General features: G+C 35.8%; 4 protein-coding genes across 4 annotated transcripts; all 4 read right to left on the bottom strand.

Moving 5' to 3' along the window:
• Nucleotides 1-10,053: 10,053 nt before the first annotated feature.
• On the bottom strand, nucleotides 10,054-18,115 carry LOC149197891 (glyceraldehyde-3-phosphate dehydrogenase, cytosolic-like). The gene is made up of 10 exons (XM_089408846.1): nucleotides 18,041-18,115; nucleotides 17,501-17,616; nucleotides 17,258-17,357; nucleotides 16,546-16,704; nucleotides 16,358-16,406; nucleotides 16,171-16,264; nucleotides 15,949-16,095; nucleotides 15,692-15,825; nucleotides 10,310-10,452; nucleotides 10,054-10,186 (listed from the first exon to the last, which is right to left on the bottom strand). Exons 1-8 carry the CDS (start codon nucleotides 18,113-18,115, stop codon nucleotides 15,744-15,746), a joined length of 822 nt encoding a protein of 273 aa, XP_089264972.1. The 3' UTR covers nucleotides 10,054-10,186; nucleotides 10,310-10,452; nucleotides 15,692-15,743.
• Nucleotides 10,496-11,505, bottom strand: LOC149197893 (glyceraldehyde-3-phosphate dehydrogenase, cytosolic-like). The gene is made up of 4 exons (XM_089408847.1): nucleotides 11,488-11,505; nucleotides 10,912-11,058; nucleotides 10,719-10,779; nucleotides 10,496-10,625 (listed from the first exon to the last, which is right to left on the bottom strand). The coding sequence occupies exons 1-4, from the start codon at nucleotides 11,503-11,505 to the stop codon at nucleotides 10,519-10,521; spliced, it is 333 nt and encodes a 110-aa protein (XP_089264973.1). The 3' UTR covers nucleotides 10,496-10,518.
• LOC149197892 (glyceraldehyde-3-phosphate dehydrogenase, cytosolic-like) lies at nucleotides 11,590-12,584 on the bottom strand. The gene is made up of 3 exons (XM_089404006.1): nucleotides 12,358-12,584; nucleotides 11,853-11,968; nucleotides 11,590-11,709 (listed from the first exon to the last, which is right to left on the bottom strand). The coding sequence occupies exons 1-3, from the start codon at nucleotides 12,406-12,408 to the stop codon at nucleotides 11,604-11,606; spliced, it is 273 nt and encodes a 90-aa protein (XP_089260132.1). The 5' UTR covers nucleotides 12,409-12,584; the 3' UTR covers nucleotides 11,590-11,603.
• On the bottom strand, nucleotides 18,082-20,574 carry LOC149197890 (protein STRUBBELIG-RECEPTOR FAMILY 1-like). Its single transcript, XM_089408845.1, has 9 exons — nucleotides 20,475-20,574; nucleotides 20,116-20,245; nucleotides 19,651-19,716; nucleotides 19,411-19,482; nucleotides 19,250-19,321; nucleotides 19,055-19,126; nucleotides 18,873-18,938; nucleotides 18,611-18,676; nucleotides 18,082-18,461 (listed from the first exon to the last, which is right to left on the bottom strand). The coding sequence occupies exons 1-9, from the start codon at nucleotides 20,572-20,574 to the stop codon at nucleotides 18,128-18,130; spliced, it is 978 nt and encodes a 325-aa protein (XP_089264971.1). The 3' UTR covers nucleotides 18,082-18,127.
• Between the last annotated feature and the right edge of the window lie 1,057 nt (nucleotides 20,575-21,631).

Here is a 21,631-nt window from a genome sequence, read left to right as displayed (position 1 = left end):
GAGGACCTTCCCATCACAAGAAAGATCACATAACATAGAAACAGTTGAACATGCCCTAATTAGTCCACTAAGCAACCTCTAGTTAACACTTAGAAGGGAAGTTCATGTAAAAAATAGATGAAATCTTTGATTAAAATGCAAGGTTAGGTCTCCTTAGCGTGGAAGGATAAGGATCTAACAAATTAATAATTTGTAAAATTAAAATGAATAATTGCTATGGGGGACATAAGCAACATCTAGTGAACACTTAGATGGGAAGTTAATGCAAAGAATAGATGGAATCTTTAGCTAACATGTAAGGTTAAGTATCCTTGGTGTGGAAGATTAAGGATCTAACAAATTAATAATTCAAATAATTATAATCAATAATTCTTATGGGGAACCTAACCTTTACCATTGCACTTTGAAAGGAAAGTATAGATTTATGTTACTTAAATGCCTTTCCACCTCCAAAAAATCCACTACCCCAATAAGTTTGTTGATAAGAGACCAAAGTCCTTGCCTTGCCTTTCATAACTAATTGACACTACCTCCACTCAAAGACCTTCCCATTGCAAGAAAGATCACATACCATAAAAACCATTTAAAACACCCTATTTGATCCACTAAACAACCTCTAGTGAACACTTAGATGAGAAGTTCATACCAAAAATAGATAAAATATTTGATTAACATAAAATGTTAGTTTTCCTTTGTCTATAATGATAAGGATATAACAAATTAATAATTTGAATAATTAAAATGAATAATTCCAATGGGAAACATAAGCTACCTCTAGTGAACATTTAAATAAGAATTTGAATAAATAAAATGAATAATTCCAATGGCAAACATAAACTACCACTAGTGGACACTTAATAAAGAAGTTCATGCAAATAATAGATGGAATCTTTGGTTAACCTATAGGTTAGATCTCCTTGGTGTGGAAGAACAAGGATCCAATACATTAATAATTCTAATTCAAATAAACTTGTATAGATTAATCTTAACCACAGATCTAACAAGAGCCGAGAGGGATCACATCTCATTATCAAGAGATTTAGTTCCTTTTAGTGCTTGATAAATCCGTGATTTAGATGGATCTATTGTGTTTTTAAGAAGTAACGAGATTAATTTTCCTTTAATTACTTTTTTCTTTTGAGTATTGAATATTGAAATTATATATATATTTTGTAAGCTTGCCACAACTACATCTTCATCATGTCCAATATATCACCTGACCGGGGCAGGGAATTGAACTAGTGACTTCACATCAAGGAGTGTCTTAACAGACCACCCAATCACCCTCTATCCAAGACCCCGTGGATGAAATATTGAAATTATATTATTTAACATAGACATGAAAATATTTTATTTAACAGCCTAGATCCATCTCAACCTCGGATCTATCAGGCGCCAAGAGGGATCAAATCTCTCGATGTGCAAACCTCTTTTTTGAGTGCAAAAATTGAGTAAAGGTTTGCACCTCGAGAGTTTTGATCTCTCTCGGTGCTTGATAGATCCGGGTTTAAGATGGATCTAAGCTGGTTTCAATCCTGCACGGTCATACACAAATTGTTGAACATCTAATTATTCTGATGATTTTAAATATGCTAAATATGTCTAAGATTAATTTGGTCAATTTAATTTTAAATTTGATTAATTACCTCAGTTTGTTAAGAGGAGAGAGACTACTAGTAACTTGTAAGATGAAAAATGATGAAATACAAATTTTGAATGCAAAGTGATAATGTAACAATATCGAATGATAGAAAATGCGAATAATAAGAAAGTAGTCAATTACAAACAATTTTCATTGTGTTCAATCTCAAACTATTTTCTTCTACTGTTCTTATTGTCACACCTATTAGTTTTGTCATCTTTTCATATCAAACATATGAAAAGGAAACTTGAAATCATAGACAATTCAAATATTTAACTCGAGCTATTGTAGTAAACATCATACCTTGTTCCTCTTGCTTTCCAATATTAATAGTAGCTTTCTCCAAAGTCAACCATTGTGACTTATGGAGTGTTAAACCCCAAATAAATTTCAATGGTAGTTTTTTTCTATTACCTAATTAGTATGCAAAGTGATTAACAATGTTTTTTTTTTCTCGGTAAAAACTAATTCTATAAAGAGAAAATATGGTACAAAATGACATTACAGCTAAGAGAAGCAAGAGAACGGGCAGCCGGAAAGGAATGACGATCCACCTCGGCCCCTGAGAGAAACTGGGAAGAGAACATTGCTAAACAAGAAGTAACAAGAGGAACAGAGAAACAGGCGCAGAAACAGAGGATTCTACCCAACGTGGGTAGGATCAACTATTCGGCATTTTTTCCCTTTCTTTTTACCAACTTTGACCCAATCAAGATGACTCTGCTGAACTGGCATGATTTGCAAACTAAGCTGGGCTGACGGAGAGGACTCCTTGTCTGAATCCGAGGGAGAGGACTCATGAGTTCTTTTCTGTGAGTTTGGAGGGACCAAAGAATCCTCACAACCAGTCGAAGGCGGATCCTGTGCCTGCTTTGTTTCCATTCCTTCTGCATCCCCTGCCTCTTCATCTGAGCTGGAATCCAAATCATCCATAGGAGGAGGATCATGAGGCTTCCAACTTTTGGATTTCAGCTTAGGATTGGCTTTCTTCTTCTGGGCAGGCCGCGAGGGATAAGAGTTCTGAAGGTACCCTGTGTTATGGCAATTTCGGCAGCGAAAGGCTGTGTTCTCGTAGTCTAGGGACTAGGTCCAATGGAAGTCTCCAATTTTGAGATTAATCTGATCCGGTAGACCTTTGCTCATGTCTATTTCTGCACAAATTCTGGCGAAGGTGTATATGCCTTTTCCCCCCCTAGAGGTGTCTGTTGCTAGAAAGCGGCCTAGAGAGTCGCCGATTCCTTGGAATACAGCAAAGTGCCATAGATGCGCCGGGAGGTTAGGAAGTCTGACCCAGATGGGGAGCTTTGTGATGATCGCTGAAGAAGGATCGAAATCTGGGAACCAAGGGGTGAGGAATAGTCCTGCTGAGCCCCAAAACCATGGGCCTTCAGTTAATGCTTTTTGGTAATCTTCGTTGAAAGCAAAAACTACAATGAAGAAACCCTTTGAGCAAAGAAGAACCTTGCAGTTGTTGGTCCAATGTGAGTGGATCCATTGGTAGAGATCCGTTGTGTGAGGCCATAGTCCATTGAACCTGCAAATAATGCCATGCTTTGCATATTTTTGGATTTGATCATGCAGCGAAGGATGCGTTATTTCAATGGAGGGGGTTTCCTCCAGCTTGTCCACCAAGAACGGTTTAGGAGCCTGAGCTGGTGGACCAGCTTTCTTGGGCTTCTGAGCATGGACTGCATCCTTGTAAGAAAAAGCCGCAGCTGAAGATGACTGTCCCACAGCTCCCCCTCTCAAACGGAGGGTAAGAATGATGGAGGCATTTCTTCTAATGCTGTAAAAAGAAAGGGGATACAGATCCTCAAGATGTTTACCTTCGTAGAGGAGTCGTTGAGAAGCAGAGGGAATCCCCAGCCTAAATTCCAGAGATTGCTTGAGGTTCTGCACTAGATCTGAAGTGCTTACCCATTGTAGCAGAGTTTTTCCAGAAAGGAGCCTGATCTGGATCTGGAACGAGGCTGAGAGATCCGGCTGCTGCTTTCCATCGCTTATCTTCTCCATAGAAGAGTGGGTTGTCTCGATTTCTTGCTCCGGAGCTGCTGAGTTGGCATAGGCTGAGAGCATACTGGGGTATGTCTTCGTGACTGGCTTCCTTCCAGCTGCCTGCATTTGGATAAGGATCTTCATTGCCTCCGCAGCTTGCCCAGTCTGTGCAGATCCTGAAATCACTGCCTCCTCGCCATGCCCATTCTGCATGAACCCCGAAATCATTGCGTTCCACGAAGCCATTTTCTTGACATCTCGTTCAGGCATTTCGTCAAGCAGTTCGCATGCAATCTTAACCCTTCCACATTTTATGTGCAAATCCAGAAGGGCATTCGCCACAGCCTCAATGCGACCTTTGGGGAAAGAAGCGAGGAGACGGGGTCCGTGGCCAAGCCTGGAAATGAAATCAAACGCCCGAATCTCATATTCCGGATCGAAAACCACATTCGCGCTTTCTTCTTCGTGGATTCGAACGAGTACCTTCCTGGGCTTCTCGTCCTCTCTGTTCTTCCAACTGTACCGGAAAATCTCATTCTTCATGCCCCCGCTGAGAGGCGCGGTTTCCATCTCGTTTGCGCCGAGGGATTGCAGAGCCATGTCCGTTGTTGTATCGACCTATTTTATAAAATCCACTATTATTGCCATCAAGTGATTAACAATGTTGAATGATGGAAAATGGGAATAATAAGAAAGAAGCCAATTGTAAATAGTTTACAATTTCATGAAGCAAGCAATTTAGGTAAGTGAACATTTTATTTAGGATGAAAATTCAAGTATTGTATTTATGGTTGAATTACTGTAACATAGAAGTCAATGCACATCATCAATAATTTTTATGTGCTTACACTAAAATCAATGCACAATATTAATCTAATTACTTTGAAATTAATGTACATCATACATCTAGTTGCATTAAATTAGAAATCAACATATACACTGAAATCAATGCATCTAGTGCAAACAATCAAATATGACTAAAAATAAACATCTATATTGAAATCAATGTATCTAGTGCAAGCAATCAAATAGGATTAGAAATCAACATATACACTGAAACTAATGCATCCAATGCAAATAATCAAATAAAAGTAGAAATCAACATCTATACTGAAATCAATGCATCTAGTGCAAGCTATCAAATAGGATTAGAAATCGACATCTACACTGAAATCAATGCATCTAGTGCAAGCAATCAAATAGGATTAGAAATCAACAACTACACTAATCAATACATCTATTTTAGTGAAAAAACAAAATATTCATGAATTTCTAGATCTAACTTCTATGTCGTATTTGTCTCTATGTGTCTCTTTTTTCTTCCCTCTCTTTCCACCTTCCATCTCTATGTTTATCTCCCTTCGTCTCTCCTTCTCTCTCTCCCCCATCTCTCCCTCTCTCCACCTCTCTGTCCCTCTCTCTATCTCTCTCTTCTTCCCTCTCTCCCCCTGCCATCTATATCTATACCTCCCTCTATCTCTCCTTATTTGTCTCTCTATCTCACCCCCTAAACACATGTTACACACACTCTCTCTCTTTCTCCATATATATCTCTCTTCCTCCCTCCCTCTCTTTGTCTCTCTCTTCTTCCCTCTTCCCCCTCCATCTATATATCTATCTCCCTCCGTCTCTCCTTCTTTATCTCTCTATATCAACCAGCAAACATACTCTCTCTCTCTCTCTCTCTCTCTCTCTCTCTCTCTCTCTCTCCATATCTATCTCTCTTCCTCCCTCCCTCTCTTTATATCTCTCTTCTTCCCTCTCTACCCACTCCATCTATATCTCTATCTCCCACCGTCTCTCCTTTATCTTTCTATATCGCCCCAAAACTCTCTCTCTCTCTCTCTCTCTCTCTTCCACTTCTCTCTCCATATCTATCTATATTCCTCCCTACCACTCTCTTCTTTCCTCTCCCCGCCCTCCTTCTATATCTTTATCTCCCTGGTCTCTCCTCCTTTGTCTCTCCTTATCACCCCCAAAACATACACACACTCTCTATATATCTATCTATCTCTATCTCCCTCCCTCTTCCACTCCCTCTCTCTCTTCCCCTTCTATCCCTCTCTCTCTTCTGTCCTACGCTCCTCTCCCCATCACTGTCTCTCCATCTCTTCCTTGTCACTCCTTCCCCTTCTCTACCTTTCCGTCTTTATGTCTTTCTTCTCCCCTCCCTATCTCACCCCCTCCAACTCCATCTCTCTCTCATTCTCTCTCTTAAGTCCTCTCTCTCTTCCTTCATCTCTATCCCTTTGTCTCCCACCTCCCCCCGCATCTCCCCCCATCACACACTCTCTCTCCATTCTCCAACTCTATCACTATATCTATATATATATATATATATATATATATATCTTTCTCTCTTCCCCTTCTTTCCATACCTCTATCCTCTTATTTTCTCTCTCTTACCTCGTCTCCTCTCTCCCACATTCCGTCTTCATCTCTCTCTTCTCACTCCCTCTCTCTCCACCTCCATCTCTCAATGTATTTTTTCTTCCATCCATCTCTTGCCCCCTCCAAATCTATCTCTCTCTCCCTCCCTCTCTCATTCTCTCTCCCCCCTCCACTCTCTCCCTCTCTCTCCCACCTCTGTCTCTCTCCCCCACTCTATTCCCCATCCATCTCACTCTCTCTCTGTCTCTTCAATCCGATCCCATTGTAGTGTATTTAAGAAAGTATCTTTAAAAAAAAAAAAAAAACACATACTTAGTTGTAAAATGCTAAACCTATATTTTGGATCACTCATGTCAAAGAAAATACAATAATATAAAACTTAAAAGAATCATGCACTATCTTTTCTTTATCATTGTTAGTCACTTTGCTTGGATCCTTGGTTAAGATGAATCCATCCAAGTTCTTTATAATATCATTTATATTATATAAACTTCACATATGTATATATAAAAATATTCTAATTTTTAATTTTATTAAAACCTCAATTAATCTCTATGAAAATATTTTTAGTAATTGCGAGGATGGAGAGTTCAGATATACTCAAAAGTATTAGTAGTTGTGAGGATGGAGGGATGGAGAGTTTAGATATACTCAAAAGTAATTATAACCTTTTTGCTTTTAGATTTAATTAAAAAATGTCATAAAATTAAATTAAAATAAAATATTTATAAAATATTTTGATTGTGAAATAAGTTATTGTTTTTGGGCATGTGGTATTGATAAGCCATGGTATTGTAACAAAATAATTAAAAACTTAGATCCATAACATATAATCAAAACCATAGATGGCCCATGGTATTGATAAACCATGGTAATATGATTTTCTTTTATCTCAAAAACTTTTCATGATTTTATTAATAAAAACAAAATTAAAATATAACAAATTAATTTTATTTTTTATTTTTTTTATTACTTGTTTATTGCACCAAGTATGACGAAAGAGAACATAGAAGATTGTGTTGTTGTTATTATTATTATTATTATTTATAATATAACCGATATTAAAAATGTTGACATACATTTTTTAACTACATCTTTTTTATATTGGATTATAATCTTAATGAAGTGAGCGTAATGAGAATGAGATTATTGATGTTTTATAATGTTTTTAATTAAAACTAACCGAATATGTATAATCATTTATGTTTGTTTGGTTTTTTTTAGTTGATATATTTTTTTATTAAAAATATTTGTTGAAGGGACACGTGTTAACTCCGAATTGATCACCCATAGGAATTACACATCATAATCATCAACAAAAATTGTACATAGAGGCCAGTGTTTTCTAGAGAGCCAAAATTCTTATTACTCGATTAAGCATTAATTCTGATCAACTTCTTTGTGAAATAGAGCATTGGAAAAGGCCAAAAGAAGTGTGGGAGGAAAGAGTATGTATTTTTTGTTCTTCTGGAAAAATGAAAATATAAACAAATTTCATTTTATAATGCTAGGCCTTCAAAGACAAGAATGAAAGTTATGCATATTTTTTGTTCTTCCAGAAAAGTGGAAACATAAAAGCATTTCATTTTATAATGCTAGGCCTTCAAAGACAACAAGGAAAGTTATGCATACAACTAGCTCTTGGGATAATCTATTTAGCTAGGGGTTTACTTGGAAGCATTTATTGTGAGACTTCACACGAAAATGGCCAAATACATCAACAAAATAAAAACGCAATTTGTCCCATAAACTGTCTTTAACTTTATACATATTAAAATAATTTTCTTTCTTTATTTCTTTCACATAACCCTCTTAACTATAAAACTAACATTTGCATCAGATGTTGCAAAGGAAACGCCGTAAGACATAAAGTGCGGAAATCCATTATCCATATAGTGTGTGCATCAGGTCAATGACCTAAATATCAACATGTCTATTCACTTCTTCTAAATGTTGTAAACGACAAGAATTATAGAAATATTCCTAAATGTGTACCAATATTTATAGGCACACTCCTTATACCTTAAGATTTTTGGTTGCAGCTTTAGATTTGGAAGTCTTGAGATTTACCAAAGCTTCAATTCTTGCTTCTTCTCGCTGATATCTGAATTTTACAGACAACTTGAATGCTCACAGATTTTGTTGTGAAAATTATAAATAACAAATGTTAGCAATCTATTAATTTAGAAAAAGCTTTGTCAGAGATAAAGGTCTTATCGTGTTTATCAATACATAGCATTGTAGGTTAGAGCTCATTTCAACTTTAAAAATTGGAAATTGAAAAAAAAAAAAAAAGAGAGAAAAAATAAAGGAAATTTCACAGAATTGTAATACGATCTTTTAAATGCATTAACACTAAGCTAATGATATGCTCTTTAAAAATGCCCCCGTGAAAATCATTCTCTATTAACGCAAGTTAGAAATACTTAATCACCACTGCAAATTGCTTTGACATTTGTTGTGGTCTTTAACACTACATCTAACTGGTAAAGTTTATGTTCAAAAACACTTTTTTACATTCCTGGTCTAAGTAGAAAATTGTTTTTTGTTAACCAAACTACAGAGAGCAATCTGCATGTAGAGGTTGTGTTCACAACAGGCAAACACTTGGTGAAGAAAACGGACAAAAATATCATAGCTTTGAGGGTGGAAAGCTTTGTCATGTTAAGCAAGGCAGAAGTTGACTCAATTCAAAATTTTAATCTCAAGCATGTCACATCCAAGGAGAGTGCCTTTGATCAGGTCCATACAGAAGGGAAGCCTTTGTGTCAAAAGACTGTAATTGCAGGAATTTCAACTAATAGAAAAGCCTAGTAACTGAAACATTTGGTTCAACATTTAATCATTCTATGTTTCTTCAATAACATAAACACTGGAGCATGGCAGATGACTCATAATGCTCACACCTTTTTAGAACATTGATTGAAGGGGATTTGGCTTACTTATTTGTTTTATATTTCATTTTACATTTAGCAAATTAAAACATAAATTATGGACTAAACAGGAACATGCCCAGGGACAAAAAATTCTTAGAAAATGGTTGTCGGCATTCTAATCCAAAGAATTGGAAAGAATCCCCAAACTTGTCAACTTTAAATGTTGCAAGCATGCCAAATTCATTGTCTATCTTCAGTGCTTCAGAAATGTCTCAAATATCAGCTCTAGATCTTCTTCTAGTTACTTATGGTGATTCGATAGATTCTGATGAGAATAATGATGAAGGTCAAGCAACTAAAATAGATGCTCTTTCTGGACTTCCTATTAGTGTCTATATCTTCTTCCAGTTACTTATAGTGATTCAGTAGATTCTGATGAGAATAATGATGAAGGTCAAGCAACTAAAACAAATGTTCTTTCCGGACTTCCTATTAGTGTGAGAACACGTGAAAATTGTCAGGAACTTTATGGCATTCCAGATGCCACTAGAAGTGATGTTTGTGTCCAACACCTACCAGAAGGTCAATAAATGTTGTCCACGTTAATTGCAAAAATAAAGATAGAAGAAACTCACGATGACCCTATTCAACAAGAACTAAAGAAGAATATAGATATGGGGATTTGTTAAATATTTCAATGGGAAAGGACAAATATAACATGGAGGAGATGTCAAATAATAAACCAAACCAATCATCAAAAAGGAATATAACCTGCCACACATCCGTTGTTGAGTATCATAACAGCTCTAATGAACTCAATGTTGATGAAACTCAAATTTCCTTTATAGTAAAAAGCAATCAGCTACAGAAAGGTATTTTGGTTCCTCCATCTTCTGAATTAGTTCTAATACATTCAATAATCCTAACAAAAGCTTGAAAAAACTTCAATGAGCAATGCTCTTTATATGTTTCTCCCAATACAAAATTATCATTCCCTGTTCAACAAAGGTAGTGAAACGATCCCTAAGCCTATGAATGCATTGGACCGCTAATAAGTACAATTCTTAACTTTATAGAAGTATGAGTGAAAATTGTGACATGAGTGAGAAAGGATTTTGCTCTTCTGGAATTAAAAACAATAAATCTTACCCAATATACTATATCTTCTTCAAGTTCTTGAAGTTTTTTGTGTTGTTAGTTGTCAAGTCTCTATATGGCACAAGGTTACCACAACGTCCTCTGTGTAACCAAGAATTCTTTTCAATTTCCCTCAGATTCCTCCCTATAAAACGAAATGTGCCATATATAGTTAAAATGAAATACACAACCTCGAAACTTATTCCTGACAGAGATTGTATATATCCTCATCCCTTCCTCTTCTTAGGAGGTAACTGAGACTACTTACTTAATGGCCGCCTTGATCTCGTCATAAGTGGTAGACTTCTCAAGTCTAATAGTCAAATCAACAACTGAAACATCTGGTGTGGGTACTCGGAAGGCCATTCCAGTCAACTTTCCATTGAGAGCTGGTAGAACCTTGCCAACAGCCTTCAAAAATAAAATCACAATTAGTAGTTGTGAGAACATAAAAGGCGATGCTGGTGGGGATTCATATTAACAAAATTCTGTTGCTCCTGTACTACTAGGAATAATGTTAAAACCAGCTCCTCTACCACCTCGCCAGTCTTTGTTTGATGGTCCATCAACTGTCTTCTGTGTTGCTATTTACATACAGAAACATAAGTCAATGCAGCTTGCAAATGCCTTGTATCAATAAAATTCAAGGGCATAATACTAGTTCATAGTAAGTGTACCTGTGATGGAATGGACAGTTGTCATGAGACCTTCAACAATGCCAAACTTGTCATTGATTACCTGCCAGAGAAAACAGAGTGTATTTGTTCTCTTTTAACATATAGTTCCTCCCCAACAATATGTAAATTTTCTCATATAAAGACACCTATACAATGAAAACTGTGATAATTTAGTAAAAATATCATTGCAAACCTTATCCAAGGGAGCCAAGCAGTTAGTAGTACAGCTTGCATTTGAAACAATGTTCAAATCAGATTTGTATTGGTGCTCATTAACCCCAACAACAAACATAGGTGCATCCTTGCTTGGAGCTGAGATAACAACTTTTTTAGCACTTGCCTATGAGAAATCAACAAAAAAAAATATTATTATATGGAGTTCAAATTGTAATTTCCATTGTTGCACTTTATACCGTTTGAAATTTGCAAAATTAGATATCTTAATAGCCTTTCAAATATTTTTTCATGCACCACAAAAAAATCATAGAATAGATTTTTCTCCAAAGGAACTGAAAACAAACATGTTATTTTTTAATTACCTCGTCAATTTCGAATAGTCACAACTATGGAGCAATTTTAAGGTAACCTTTCATGAGGTGGCTGCTCAATTTGAAAGAAGTTTCAACTTAGAATAGGGTTGGTTATGCCGATATCAGTCAACTGTGTTAATTTTATAAATTGAGAAAGAGCCAAAGCGGGCATGCTATTGCCAAATCTCCTTGCTCATGTGGGGAGGGAGCGGTATTACATGTGACAACTTCTTAGTTACCTGACCCTCAAATATCATTTATCAACTTTTAGGTACATTGTATTTTTAATTAGTAGCATGTCAGATAAACTTTGAGGGAAAAAATCAATTATAATTGAATTGTGGAATGGTAATATTCAAACCTTCAAGTGAGCAGTTGTTTTCTCTTTGTCGGTGAAGACACCTGTGGATTCAACCACATACTCTGCGCCGACCTCGCCCCATGGTATTTCGTCAAGATTTCTACATTTTTCAAACCAAAAGTTGAACAGTTGGACAAATGGGAACAAATAGACAATGTCAGCACTTACACTCTGTTCATGCCTAAGCTCAAGCAATAATTGACCTAAGAAACTCTCATTGATCTCCATAAACAAGTGTTTTACCTGAAACCGAATACAGCAACAGATTTTTCTCCAAAGAGTAAAGTTTTCGAGTCTTTGACCTTGACTTCATGATGCTTCCACTGTCCGTGGACACTATCATACTTGAACATATAATTCTGAAAAATAACAGAGGCACAGAAATTACTGCAGAGATCTTGAGTGGGCAAAATATGGTAGAAGAAAGCTATCAAACGAGTTAATAAAATCTTCCTGTTTCAGTTTGTCCGTAAAACATAAATGTTGTTGGGAATAAATCGAAGAACAAAAAATGTAAAACGAAGAACAATCTTCAGGTAGACGATCCAAAATTCATCAGGAGAATGATGTGCAAATATGCCTAAATTTCAATGAAGAATTCCTCCTAGATAGATAAATAAGGAAGAAGAGAAAAATTGCTCATTTAAAAGGACTTTACCAAAGAATAATGTATATATTATACAAGCGGACTTTGCCAAAGAATAATGTATTCATTATGCAAACGAACTCAAATATTCTTGAAAGATACCGTATATAATGATCGAGCAGGATTTGAAATTTCTACATTCAGGAAAGCCATGGATGAAATTTCCCCCAGAGATTTGATGGAGCCCGTTTCAGAGGTATGATGGAGCCCGTTTCAGAGGTATGTCAGGGCGGCACGGGAGCCCGTTCCACATCTTTATAAAATATCTTCTCCTCATTTTTATATTTATCCCTGCCTTTATATTTCTTTTCCACACCTGAATTCCTTTCATGTTTCCTTATTACAAAGAACATAATAATAAGCACAACTGCAATGATAGTTAACATCCCTGCTACTGCAATACCAGCAATCCTCCCACTAGTTAAATATTTGCTTTTTCTTTCATCGTGGGAACTCTTTCCTAATGATGAATTATGCCCAGGGCTTCTTGGGGATGATGGAGAAATAGAAGAAGGTGGTGGAGGGGCAGGAGATGTGTCAAACCGGTTGCCACCATACCTGCCAATATAGGGATGATGAAAGTTAAGAACCCTTGTGCCCGGGTTATCCACAATCCAAAAATGACAAAGATCAAGATGCATAACAAGCAAGGTGATCAAACATTTTTGAAATTTGCACGAGTTATCCGAAATGTTGCATATCCTTACTTGAAGTTTGTAATTGTCAATAATTTTGGAGGCATCCATCCAGTAAAAAGGTTGTTCTCTATATTTCTGTTGAAATATAGTAACAACATTTTATGAATAAAATTGGCATTGCCACCAATCCAAAAGAAATGCTTCTTGCGTGCTATCTTTTATCAGTTTCTGTAAATTAATCTACACCTTCCAAAAATTTTACCACAGCTAAAAAAATTCGAGCATTACATTTCTGGAAATGAACAGATATAGTAGTTGAAAAGAGAATTACAAGTCTGTCAAATGCAAATCTGCTAGATTATTAACAGTTCCACTTAACATATTATTCTGCAAATGCCTGCAAGCAAACCTAAAATATTTCAGAATGTTTCAAGAACAGCCCCTACTCAAGTAAAAGAAAGCTTATTAGTCATTTAAGCTCTGTATCTGCCAAGAAAAATGTATGTAACTTACAGAGAAGAAAGACTTGTCAAATCGCTCATGGGGGCAGGGAGTGGACCACTAAAATTGTTAGAAGAGAAATCTCTGCAAAAGCAAAGATCGATTGAAAATATTCTAAAGCTCATAGTAATTATAACAAAATATGAACTGATACAGTTTTCAAATGGAAGTTAAGAAACACTCAAAAGATCAAATGAAAATACTTACAGATTAACTAAACCTGTAAGACCCAGAAAAATGTCTGGAATTGCACCCGTTAATTGATTATTATTGACAATCTTGCAAGGATTGTAAGTATTTGCATTAGTTGTATTACATTTCTACAACTTTTGATGAAAAAAATCAAAATACAATTTGCCATTACTTACAAATCAGAGAGTAATTTTAAAGTTGATAAAAAAAATATGGAAGGCTTCCAGTCAATTGATTACCAGAAAGCAACCTGCTAATTGCAAAAATCATTGGCCTTATTGTTCACTAGCCACCTTTTATTGTATATTGCATCATAATATACTATAAAATCTAATAAAAGAACTCCCTATTGCCCAAATTCTACAAAGCATGTTCCCGAACCATTGCCAAAACATCTAATAATTGCCTACAAGCTTACAGGTGTTGTAAGTGAGGTGGAAGTTGAAAAGGAACATCTCCAATATGATTATTGGTAAGATCCCTGCATTATGTCACAATAGAGGCTGTCAACTTTGCAATCTAGTACAAACTCATCTGCTGCTTTTTTTAACAGGCATTCCTTCCCTGTTAGTTTCAAGGAAAGGATTGCACAGTAAATCATTGAACTAATTTGAAGGTTTCATCTTGCTACTTACAGAGTTATTAAAGTTGTGAAGTTTACCAATGAATAACCCAATTGTCCTCCAATATTTAAACCAGGAAGAACATTGATTATCCAGTGTCAATCTCAGTACAAAGTCCATAAAAAGCAAGGCAAAAGTTGACTCAATTCAAAATTTTAATCTCAAGCATGTCACATCCAAGGAGAGTGCCTTTGATCAGGTCCGTACAGAAGGGAAGCCTCTGTGTCAAAAGACTGTAATTGCAGGAATTTCAACTGATAGAAAAGCCTAGTAACTGAAACATTTGGTTCAACATTTAGTCATTCTATGTTTCTTCAATAACATAAAACACTGGAGCATGGCAGATGACTCACAATGCTCACACCTTTTTAGAACATTGATTGAAGGGGATTTGGCTTACTTATTTGTTTTATATTTCATTGTATATTTAGCAAATTAAAACATAAATTATGGACTAAACAGGAACATGCCCAGGGACAGAAAATTCTTAGAAAATGGTTGTCGACATTCTAATCCAAAGAATTGGAAAGAATCCCCAAACTTGTCAACTTTAAATGTTGCAAGCATGCCAAATTCATTGTCTATCTTCAGTGCTTCAGAAATGTCTCAAATATCAGCTCTAGATCTTCTTCCAGTTACTTATGGTGATTCGATAGATTCTGATGAGAATAATGATGAAGGTCAAGCAACTAAAACAGATGCTCTTTCTGGACTTCCTATTAGTGTCTAGATCTTCTTCCAGTTACTTATAGTGATTCAGTAGATTCTGATGAGAATAATGATGAAGGTCAAGCAACTAAAACAAATGTTCTTTCCGGACTTCCTATTAGTGTGAGAACACGTGAAAATTGTCAGGAACTTTATGGCATTCCAGATGCCACTAGAAGTGATGTTTGTGTCCAGCACCTGCCAGAAGGTCAAAATTTTTGTCCACTTTAACTGCAAAAATAAATATAGAAGAAACTCACGATGATCCTATTCAACAAGAACTAAAGAAGAATATAGATATGGGGATTTGTTAAATATTTCAATGGGAAAGGACAAATATAACATGGAGGAAATGTCAAATAATAAACCAAACCAATCATCAGAAAGGAATATAACATGCCACACATCCGTTGCTGAGTATCATAACAGCTCTAATGAACTCAATGTTGATGAAACTCAAATTTCCTTTATAGTAAAAATCAATCAACTACAGAAAGGTATTTTGGTTCCTCCATCTTCTGAATTAGTTCTAATACATTTAATAATCCTGAAAAAAGCTTGAAAAAACTTCAATGAGCAATGCTCTCTATATGTTTCTCCCAATACAAAATTAGCATTCCCTGTTCAACAAAGGTAGTGAAACGATCCCTAAGCCTGTGAATGCATTGGACCGCTGATAACTACAATTCTTAGCTTTAGAGAAGTATGAGTGAAAATTGTGACATGAGTGAGAAAGGATTTTGCTCTTCTGGAATTGGAAACAATAAATCTTACCCAATATACTATATCTTCTTCAAGTTCTTGAAGTTTTTTGGGTTGTTAGTTGTCAAGTCTCTATATGGCACAAGGTTACCACAACGTCCTCTGTGTAACCAAGAATTCCTTTCAATTTTCCCTCAGATCCCTCCCTATAAAATGAAATGTACCATATATAGTTAAAATGAAATACACAACCTCGAAACTTATTCCTGACAGAGATTGTATATATCCTCATCCCTTCCTCTTCTTACGGTGTAACTGAGACTACTTACTTAATGGCCGCCTTGATCTCGTCATAAGTGGTAGACTTCTCAAGTCTAATAGTCAAATCAACAACTGAAACATCTGGTGTGGGTACTCGGAAGACCATTCTAGTCAACTTTCCATTGAGAGCTGGTAGAACCTTGCAAACAGCCTTCAAAAATACAATCACAATTAGTAGCTGTGAGAACATAAAAGGCGATGCTGGTGGGGATTCATATTAATAAAATTCTGCTGCTCCTGTACTGCTAGGAATAATGTTAAAACCAGCTCCTCTGCCACCTCGCCAATCCTTGTTTGATGGTCCATCAATTGTCTTCTGTGTTGTTGTTTACATACAGAAACATAAGTCAATGCAGCTTGCAAACGCCTTGTATCAATAAAATTCAAGGGCATAATACTAGTTCATAGTAAGTGTACCTGTGATGGAATGGACAACTGTCAGGGGACCTTCAACAATGCCAAACTTGTCATTGATTACATGCCAGAGAAAACAGAGTGTTTTTGTTCTCTTTTAACATATAGTTCCTCCCAAGCAATATGTAATTTTTCAATTTTCTCATATAAAGACACCTATACAATGAAAACTTTGATAATTTAGTAAAAATATCATTGCAAACCTTAGCCAAGGGAGCCAAGCAGTTAGTAGTACAGCTTGCATTTGAAACAATGTTCAAATCAGATTTGTATTGGTGCTCATTAACCCCAACAACAAACATAGGTGCATCCTTGCTTGGAGCTGAGATAACAACTTTTTTAGCACCTGCCTATTAGAAATCAACAAAAAAAAAATTATTATATGGAGTTCAAATTGTAATTTCCATTGTTGCACTTTATACCGTTTGAAATTTACAAAATTAGATATGTTAATAGCCTTTCAAATATTTTTGCATGCACCACAAAAAAAAAATCATAGAATAGATTTTTCTCCAAAGAAACTGAAAACAAACATGTTATTTTTTAATCACCTCGTCAATTTCGAATAGTCACAACTATGGAGCAATTTTAAGGTAACCTTTCATGAGGTGAGTGCTCAATTTGAAAGAAGTTTCAACTTAGAATAGGGTTGGTTATGCCGATATCAGTCAACTGTGTCAATTTTATAAATTGAGAAAGAGCCAAAGCGGACATGCTATTGCCAAATCTCCTTGCTCATGTAGGGAGGGAGCGGTATTACATGTGACAACTCCTTAGTTACCTGAGCCTCAAATATCATTTATCAACTTTTAGGTACATTGTATTTTTAATTAGTAGCATGTCGAATAAACTTTGAATGAAAAAATCAATTATAATTGAATTGTGGAATGGTAATATTCAAACCTTCAAGTGAGCAGCTGTTTTCTCTTTGTCGGTGAAGACACCTGTGGATTCAACCACATACTCTGTGCCGACCTCGCCCCATGGTATTTCGTCAGGATTTCTACAGTTTTCAAACCAAAATGTGAACAGTTGGACAAATGGGAACAAATAGACAATGTCAGCACTTACACTCTGTTCATGCCTAAGCTCAAGCAATAATTGACCTAAGAAACTCTCATTGATCTCCATAAACAAGTGTTTTACCTGAAACCGAATACAACAACAGATTTTTCTCCAAAGAGTAAAGTTTTCGAGTCTTTGACCTTGACTTCATGATGCTTCCACTGTTCGTGGACACTATCATACTTGAACATATAATTCTGAAAAATAACAAAGGCACAGAAATTACTGTAGAGATCTTGAGTGGGCAAAATATGGTAGAAGAAAGCTATCAAACGAGTTAATAAAATCTTCCTATTCCAATTTGTCCGTAAAACATAAATGTTGTTGGGAATAAATCGAAGAACAAAAAATGTAAACGAAGAACAATCTTCAGGTAGACGATCCAAAATTCATTAGGAGAATGATGTGAAAATATGCCTAAATTTCAATGAAGAATTCCTCCTAGATAGATAAATAAGGAAGAAGAGAAAAATTGCTCATTTAAAAGGACTTTACCAAAGAATAATGTATATATTATACAAGCGGACTTTGCCAAAGAATAATGTATTCATTATGCAAACGAACTCAAATATTCTTGAAAGATACCGTATATAATGATCAAGTAGGATTTGAAATTTCTACATTCAGGAAAGCCATGGATGAAATTTCCCCCCAGAGATTTGATGGAGCCCGTTTCAGAGGTATGATGGAGCCCATTTCAGAGGTATGTCAGGGCGGCACGAGAGCCCGTTCCACATCTTTATAAAATATCTTCTCCTCATTTTTATATTTATCCCTGCCTTTATATTTCTTTTCCACACCTGAATTCCTTTCATGTTTCCTTGTTACAAAGAACATAATAATAAGCACAACTGCAATGACAGTTAACAACCCTGCTACTGCAATACCAACAATCCTCCCACTAGTTAAATATTTGCTTTTTCTTTCATCGTGGGAACTCTTTCCTGATGATGAATTATGCCCAGGGCTTCTTGGGGATGATGGAGAAATAGAAGAAGGTGGTGGAGGGGCAGGAGATGTGTCAAACCGGTTGCCACCATACCTGTTAATATAGGGATGATGAAAGTTAAGAACCCTTGTGCCCAGGTTATCCACAATCCAGAAATGACAAAGATCAAGATGCATAACAAGCAAGGTGATCAAACATTTTTGAAATTTGCACGAGTTATCCGAAATGTTGCATATCCTTACTTGAAGTTTGTAATTGTCAACAATTTTGGAGGCATCCATCCAGTAAAAAGGTTGTTCTCTATATTTCTGTTGAAATACAATAACAACATTTTATGAATAAAATTGGCATTGCCACCAATCCAAAAGAAATGATTCTTAAGTGTTATCTTTTATCAGTTTCTGTAAATTAATCTACACCTTCCAAAAATTTTACCATAGCTAAAAAAATTCGAGCATTACATTTCTGGAAATGAACAGATATAGTAGTTGAAAAGAGAATTACAAGTCTGTCAAATGTAGATCTGCTAGATTATTAACAATTCCACTTAACATATTATTCTGCAAATGCCTGCAAGCAAACCTAAAATATTTCAGAATGTTTCAAGAACAGCCCCTACTCAAGTAAAATAAAGCTTATTAGTCATTTAAGCTCTGTATCTACCAAGAAAAATGTATGTAACTTACAGAGAAGAAAGACTTGTCAAATCGCTCATGGGGGCAGGGAGTGGACCACTAAAATTGTTAGAAGAGAAATCTCTGCAAAAGCAAAGATCGATTGAAAATATTCTAAAGCTCATAGTAATTATAACAAAATATGAACTGATACAGTTTTCAAACGGAAGTTAAGAAACACTCAAAAGATCAAATGAAAATACTTACAGATTAACTAAACCTGTAAGACCCAGAAAAATGTCTGGAATTGCACCCGTTAATTGATTATTATTGACAATCCTGCAAGGATTGTAAGTATTTGCATTAGTTGTATTGCATTTCTACAACTTTTGATGAAAAAAATCAAAATACAATTTGCCATTACTTACAAATCAGAGAGTAATGTTAAAGTTGATAAAGAATATGGAAGGCTTCCAGTCAATTGATTACCAGAAAGCAACCTGCCAATTGCAAAAATCATTGGCCTTATTGTGCACTAGCCACCTTTTATTGTATATTGCATCATCATATACTATAAAATCTAATAAAAGAACTCCCTATTGCCCAAATTCTACAAAGCATGTTCCCGAAGCATTGCCAAAACATCTAATAATTGCCTACAAGCTTACAGGCGTTGTAAGTGAGGTGGAAGTTGAAAAGGAACAACATCTCCAATATGATTATTGGTAAGATCCCTGCATTATGTCACAATAGCGGCTGTCAACTTTGCAATCTAGTACAAACTCATCTGCTGCTTTTTTTAACAGACATTCATTCCGTGTTAGTTTCAAGGAAAGGATTGCACAGTAAATCATTGAACTAATTTGAAGGTTTCATCTTGCTACTTACAGAGTTATTAAAGCTGTGAAGTTTACCAATGAAATAACCCAGCTGTCCTCCAATATTTAAACCAGGAAGAACACTGATTATCCAGTGTCAATCTCAGTACAAAGTCCATAAAAAGCATAAAGAACCACTAAAATCCGACTCCTTACTTAAGAATGCGAGGTTAAAAAGGCCAGAAACATATGACCAATTACTAGTTGAATAAAACAGAGTAATATTGCATCTATAGGATCTGGCATCGAACATACATTCCAGTGATGTTAGGCCCCACGCATTGAACACCCAACCAATTCTCACCGCAAGGATCACCTGCACTTTGAACCCATCCTGCAAGGGGAGGTAATCCCAGGTTTGTATATAGAACATTTATCGCAAATACTGCAAAACAAACAAACCTACGACCATTAAAAAACATGTTCCAATTTCTAATATTCGACCGTCTGCTACACAAAAAGTTTTGAAGGTTATTCTAGTATAAACTGAACAAACCTTATGAAATAATGAGTCATAAGATGTCATCATAGAACATTTCCTCTCAAGAATCAAATAATTGAGAGAGATATACATATCAGAAACAAAGCTACCACAAACATCACTAAAAGCTTACCATCTTGGCTGTCTGTAAAGCCATGTGTTAAAGAGAGATTCAAAACAAGAAGCAGTCCAGCCAAAATCAATAAAGAGTATTTTGCAAGTAGCCTATCCATCGCAGACTGTTCCAAAACCCCTGCCGCTATTCTATATTTCACAGTTTCTTTCTACTGAGGACTTCATCAATGGTCCTTACTTCATCAATGGTCCTTACATATATTTCGCAAATTTTACAATTAACTCTCGCGGTTTCCTTAAAATAAAGTAAAGAGGTTTACTCAAGTTTGACCCACAATTGTTCCACTTCTGCTACAAGAAAGTAGTTCAGATCCCATAAATTTTTCCAAGGAAGGGTTTCAGAGAGTAACTGCAAAACAAGAAAGTTACTAGAGATCAATGCAGAAGAAGGCATGATTTAAATGGAAAGAAGTTAGCTATTAAAATTGAAACGAATGAATGCACCCAGAAGATTTCAAGCTTACAGAGGAAAAGACTTTCTGCACTCAAAGAGACTTAAATCTGAAAAATGGGAAAACTGCCAGTCCTAAAAATTGTACTTTAAAGTGAAAACCAAGGTCGTAAAGCTTCGTTGAGCAGCCAAATGCAAGGATTTAACGAAAGTACTAATAAATGTAGTAAATTTAAAGGTGAAAGAATAATGATTTCCGGTGCCGAAAATGTTACCTCAACAGTGAAAACGACGCTCTGTAAGTGTTGTTGAGCTGCCAAACAGCGTGAGATTCCCGCTGTTAATGGCATACAACGCCTTGAAGGTCAGAAAAAACGCGATTTATTTATGTTCTATCTAACATTAGACGCTTAGGAGTGAAGAACTTCCTTCTTTACATACATAAATAAAAAGTAATAAACAAAAGCAATGGTTAAAAACACACCTTGAGCTCTCAAGCTGTCAAACCCCAGTATTGTCCGTTTTCAATACCATTGGTGTAAATATCATTAAATGTTAAAGGAGGACTATAATTTTACTTTAAAGCAAAAATTAAGGCCTGTAAACGCTAGTAACTTCAGAGGAAGACGATCAAGGTATTGACCAGCCCATAGTCGGCCGAAAAGCGTATTTTACAGTTTCTGACATTTCCAAAACGTTCTTATATTTTCGACCGCACATTCAACGCCGGCAAGCACAATTTTTGCGAGAGGACGAAAAAAATA

This window comes from Pinus tabuliformis, chromosome 2_2 (assembly GCF_031772625.1).
Source record: "Pinus tabuliformis cultivar Carrire ecotype Pingquan chromosome 2_2, CPIR1, whole genome shotgun sequence".
Lineage (NCBI taxonomy): Eukaryota > Viridiplantae > Streptophyta > Pinopsida > Pinales > Pinaceae > Pinus > Pinus tabuliformis.
The sequence above is the reverse complement of the archived record's forward strand: the minus strand, read 5'-3'. Positions and strand labels throughout refer to the sequence as shown.

Coding starts and splice junctions, on each gene's coding strand:
- LOC149197893 (XM_089408847.1), bottom strand. Junction 10,780..10,911: donor GCTTGGCTCCCTTGGATAAG/GTTTGCAATGAT, acceptor TTTCTCTGGCAG/GTAATCAATGACAAGTTTGG. Junction 10,626..10,718: donor AACTGTCCATTCCATCACAG/GTACACTTACTA, acceptor GTATGTAAATAG/CAACACAGAAGACAGTTGAT.
- LOC149197892 (XM_089404006.1), bottom strand. CDS start 12,408: ATGGCTTTCCTGAATGTAGAAATTTCAAATCCTGCTCGATCATTATAT. Junction 11,969..12,357: donor CTGCTCGATCATTATATACG/GTATCTTTCAAG, acceptor GTTATTTTTCAG/AATTATATGTTCAAGTATGA. Junction 11,710..11,852: donor GTTGCTGTATTCGGTTTCAG/GTAAAACACTTG, acceptor TGAAAAATGTAG/AAATCTTGACGAAATACCAT.
- LOC149197891 (XM_089408846.1), bottom strand. CDS start 18,115: ATGGGCTCCATCATACCTCTGAAACGGGCTCCATCAAATCTCTGGGGG. Junction 17,617..18,040: donor CATCCATGGCTTTCCTGAAT/GTAGAAATTTCA, acceptor GTTATTTTTCAG/AATTATATGTTCAAGTATGA. Junction 15,826..15,948: donor GAGATCAAGGCGGCCATTAA/GTAAGTAGTCTC, acceptor TTCATTTTATAG/GGAGGGATCTGAGGGAAAAT.
- LOC149197890 (XM_089408845.1), bottom strand. CDS start 20,574: ATGGATAGGCTACTTGCAAAATACTCTTTATTGATTTTGGCTGGACTG. Junction 19,717..20,115: donor GGGCCTAACATCACTGGAAT/GTATGTTCGATG, acceptor GACATAATGCAG/GGATCTTACCAATAATCATA. Junction 19,127..19,249: donor CTTACAGGTTTAGTTAATCT/GTAAGTATTTTC, acceptor TTGCTTTTGCAG/AGATTTCTCTTCTAACAATT.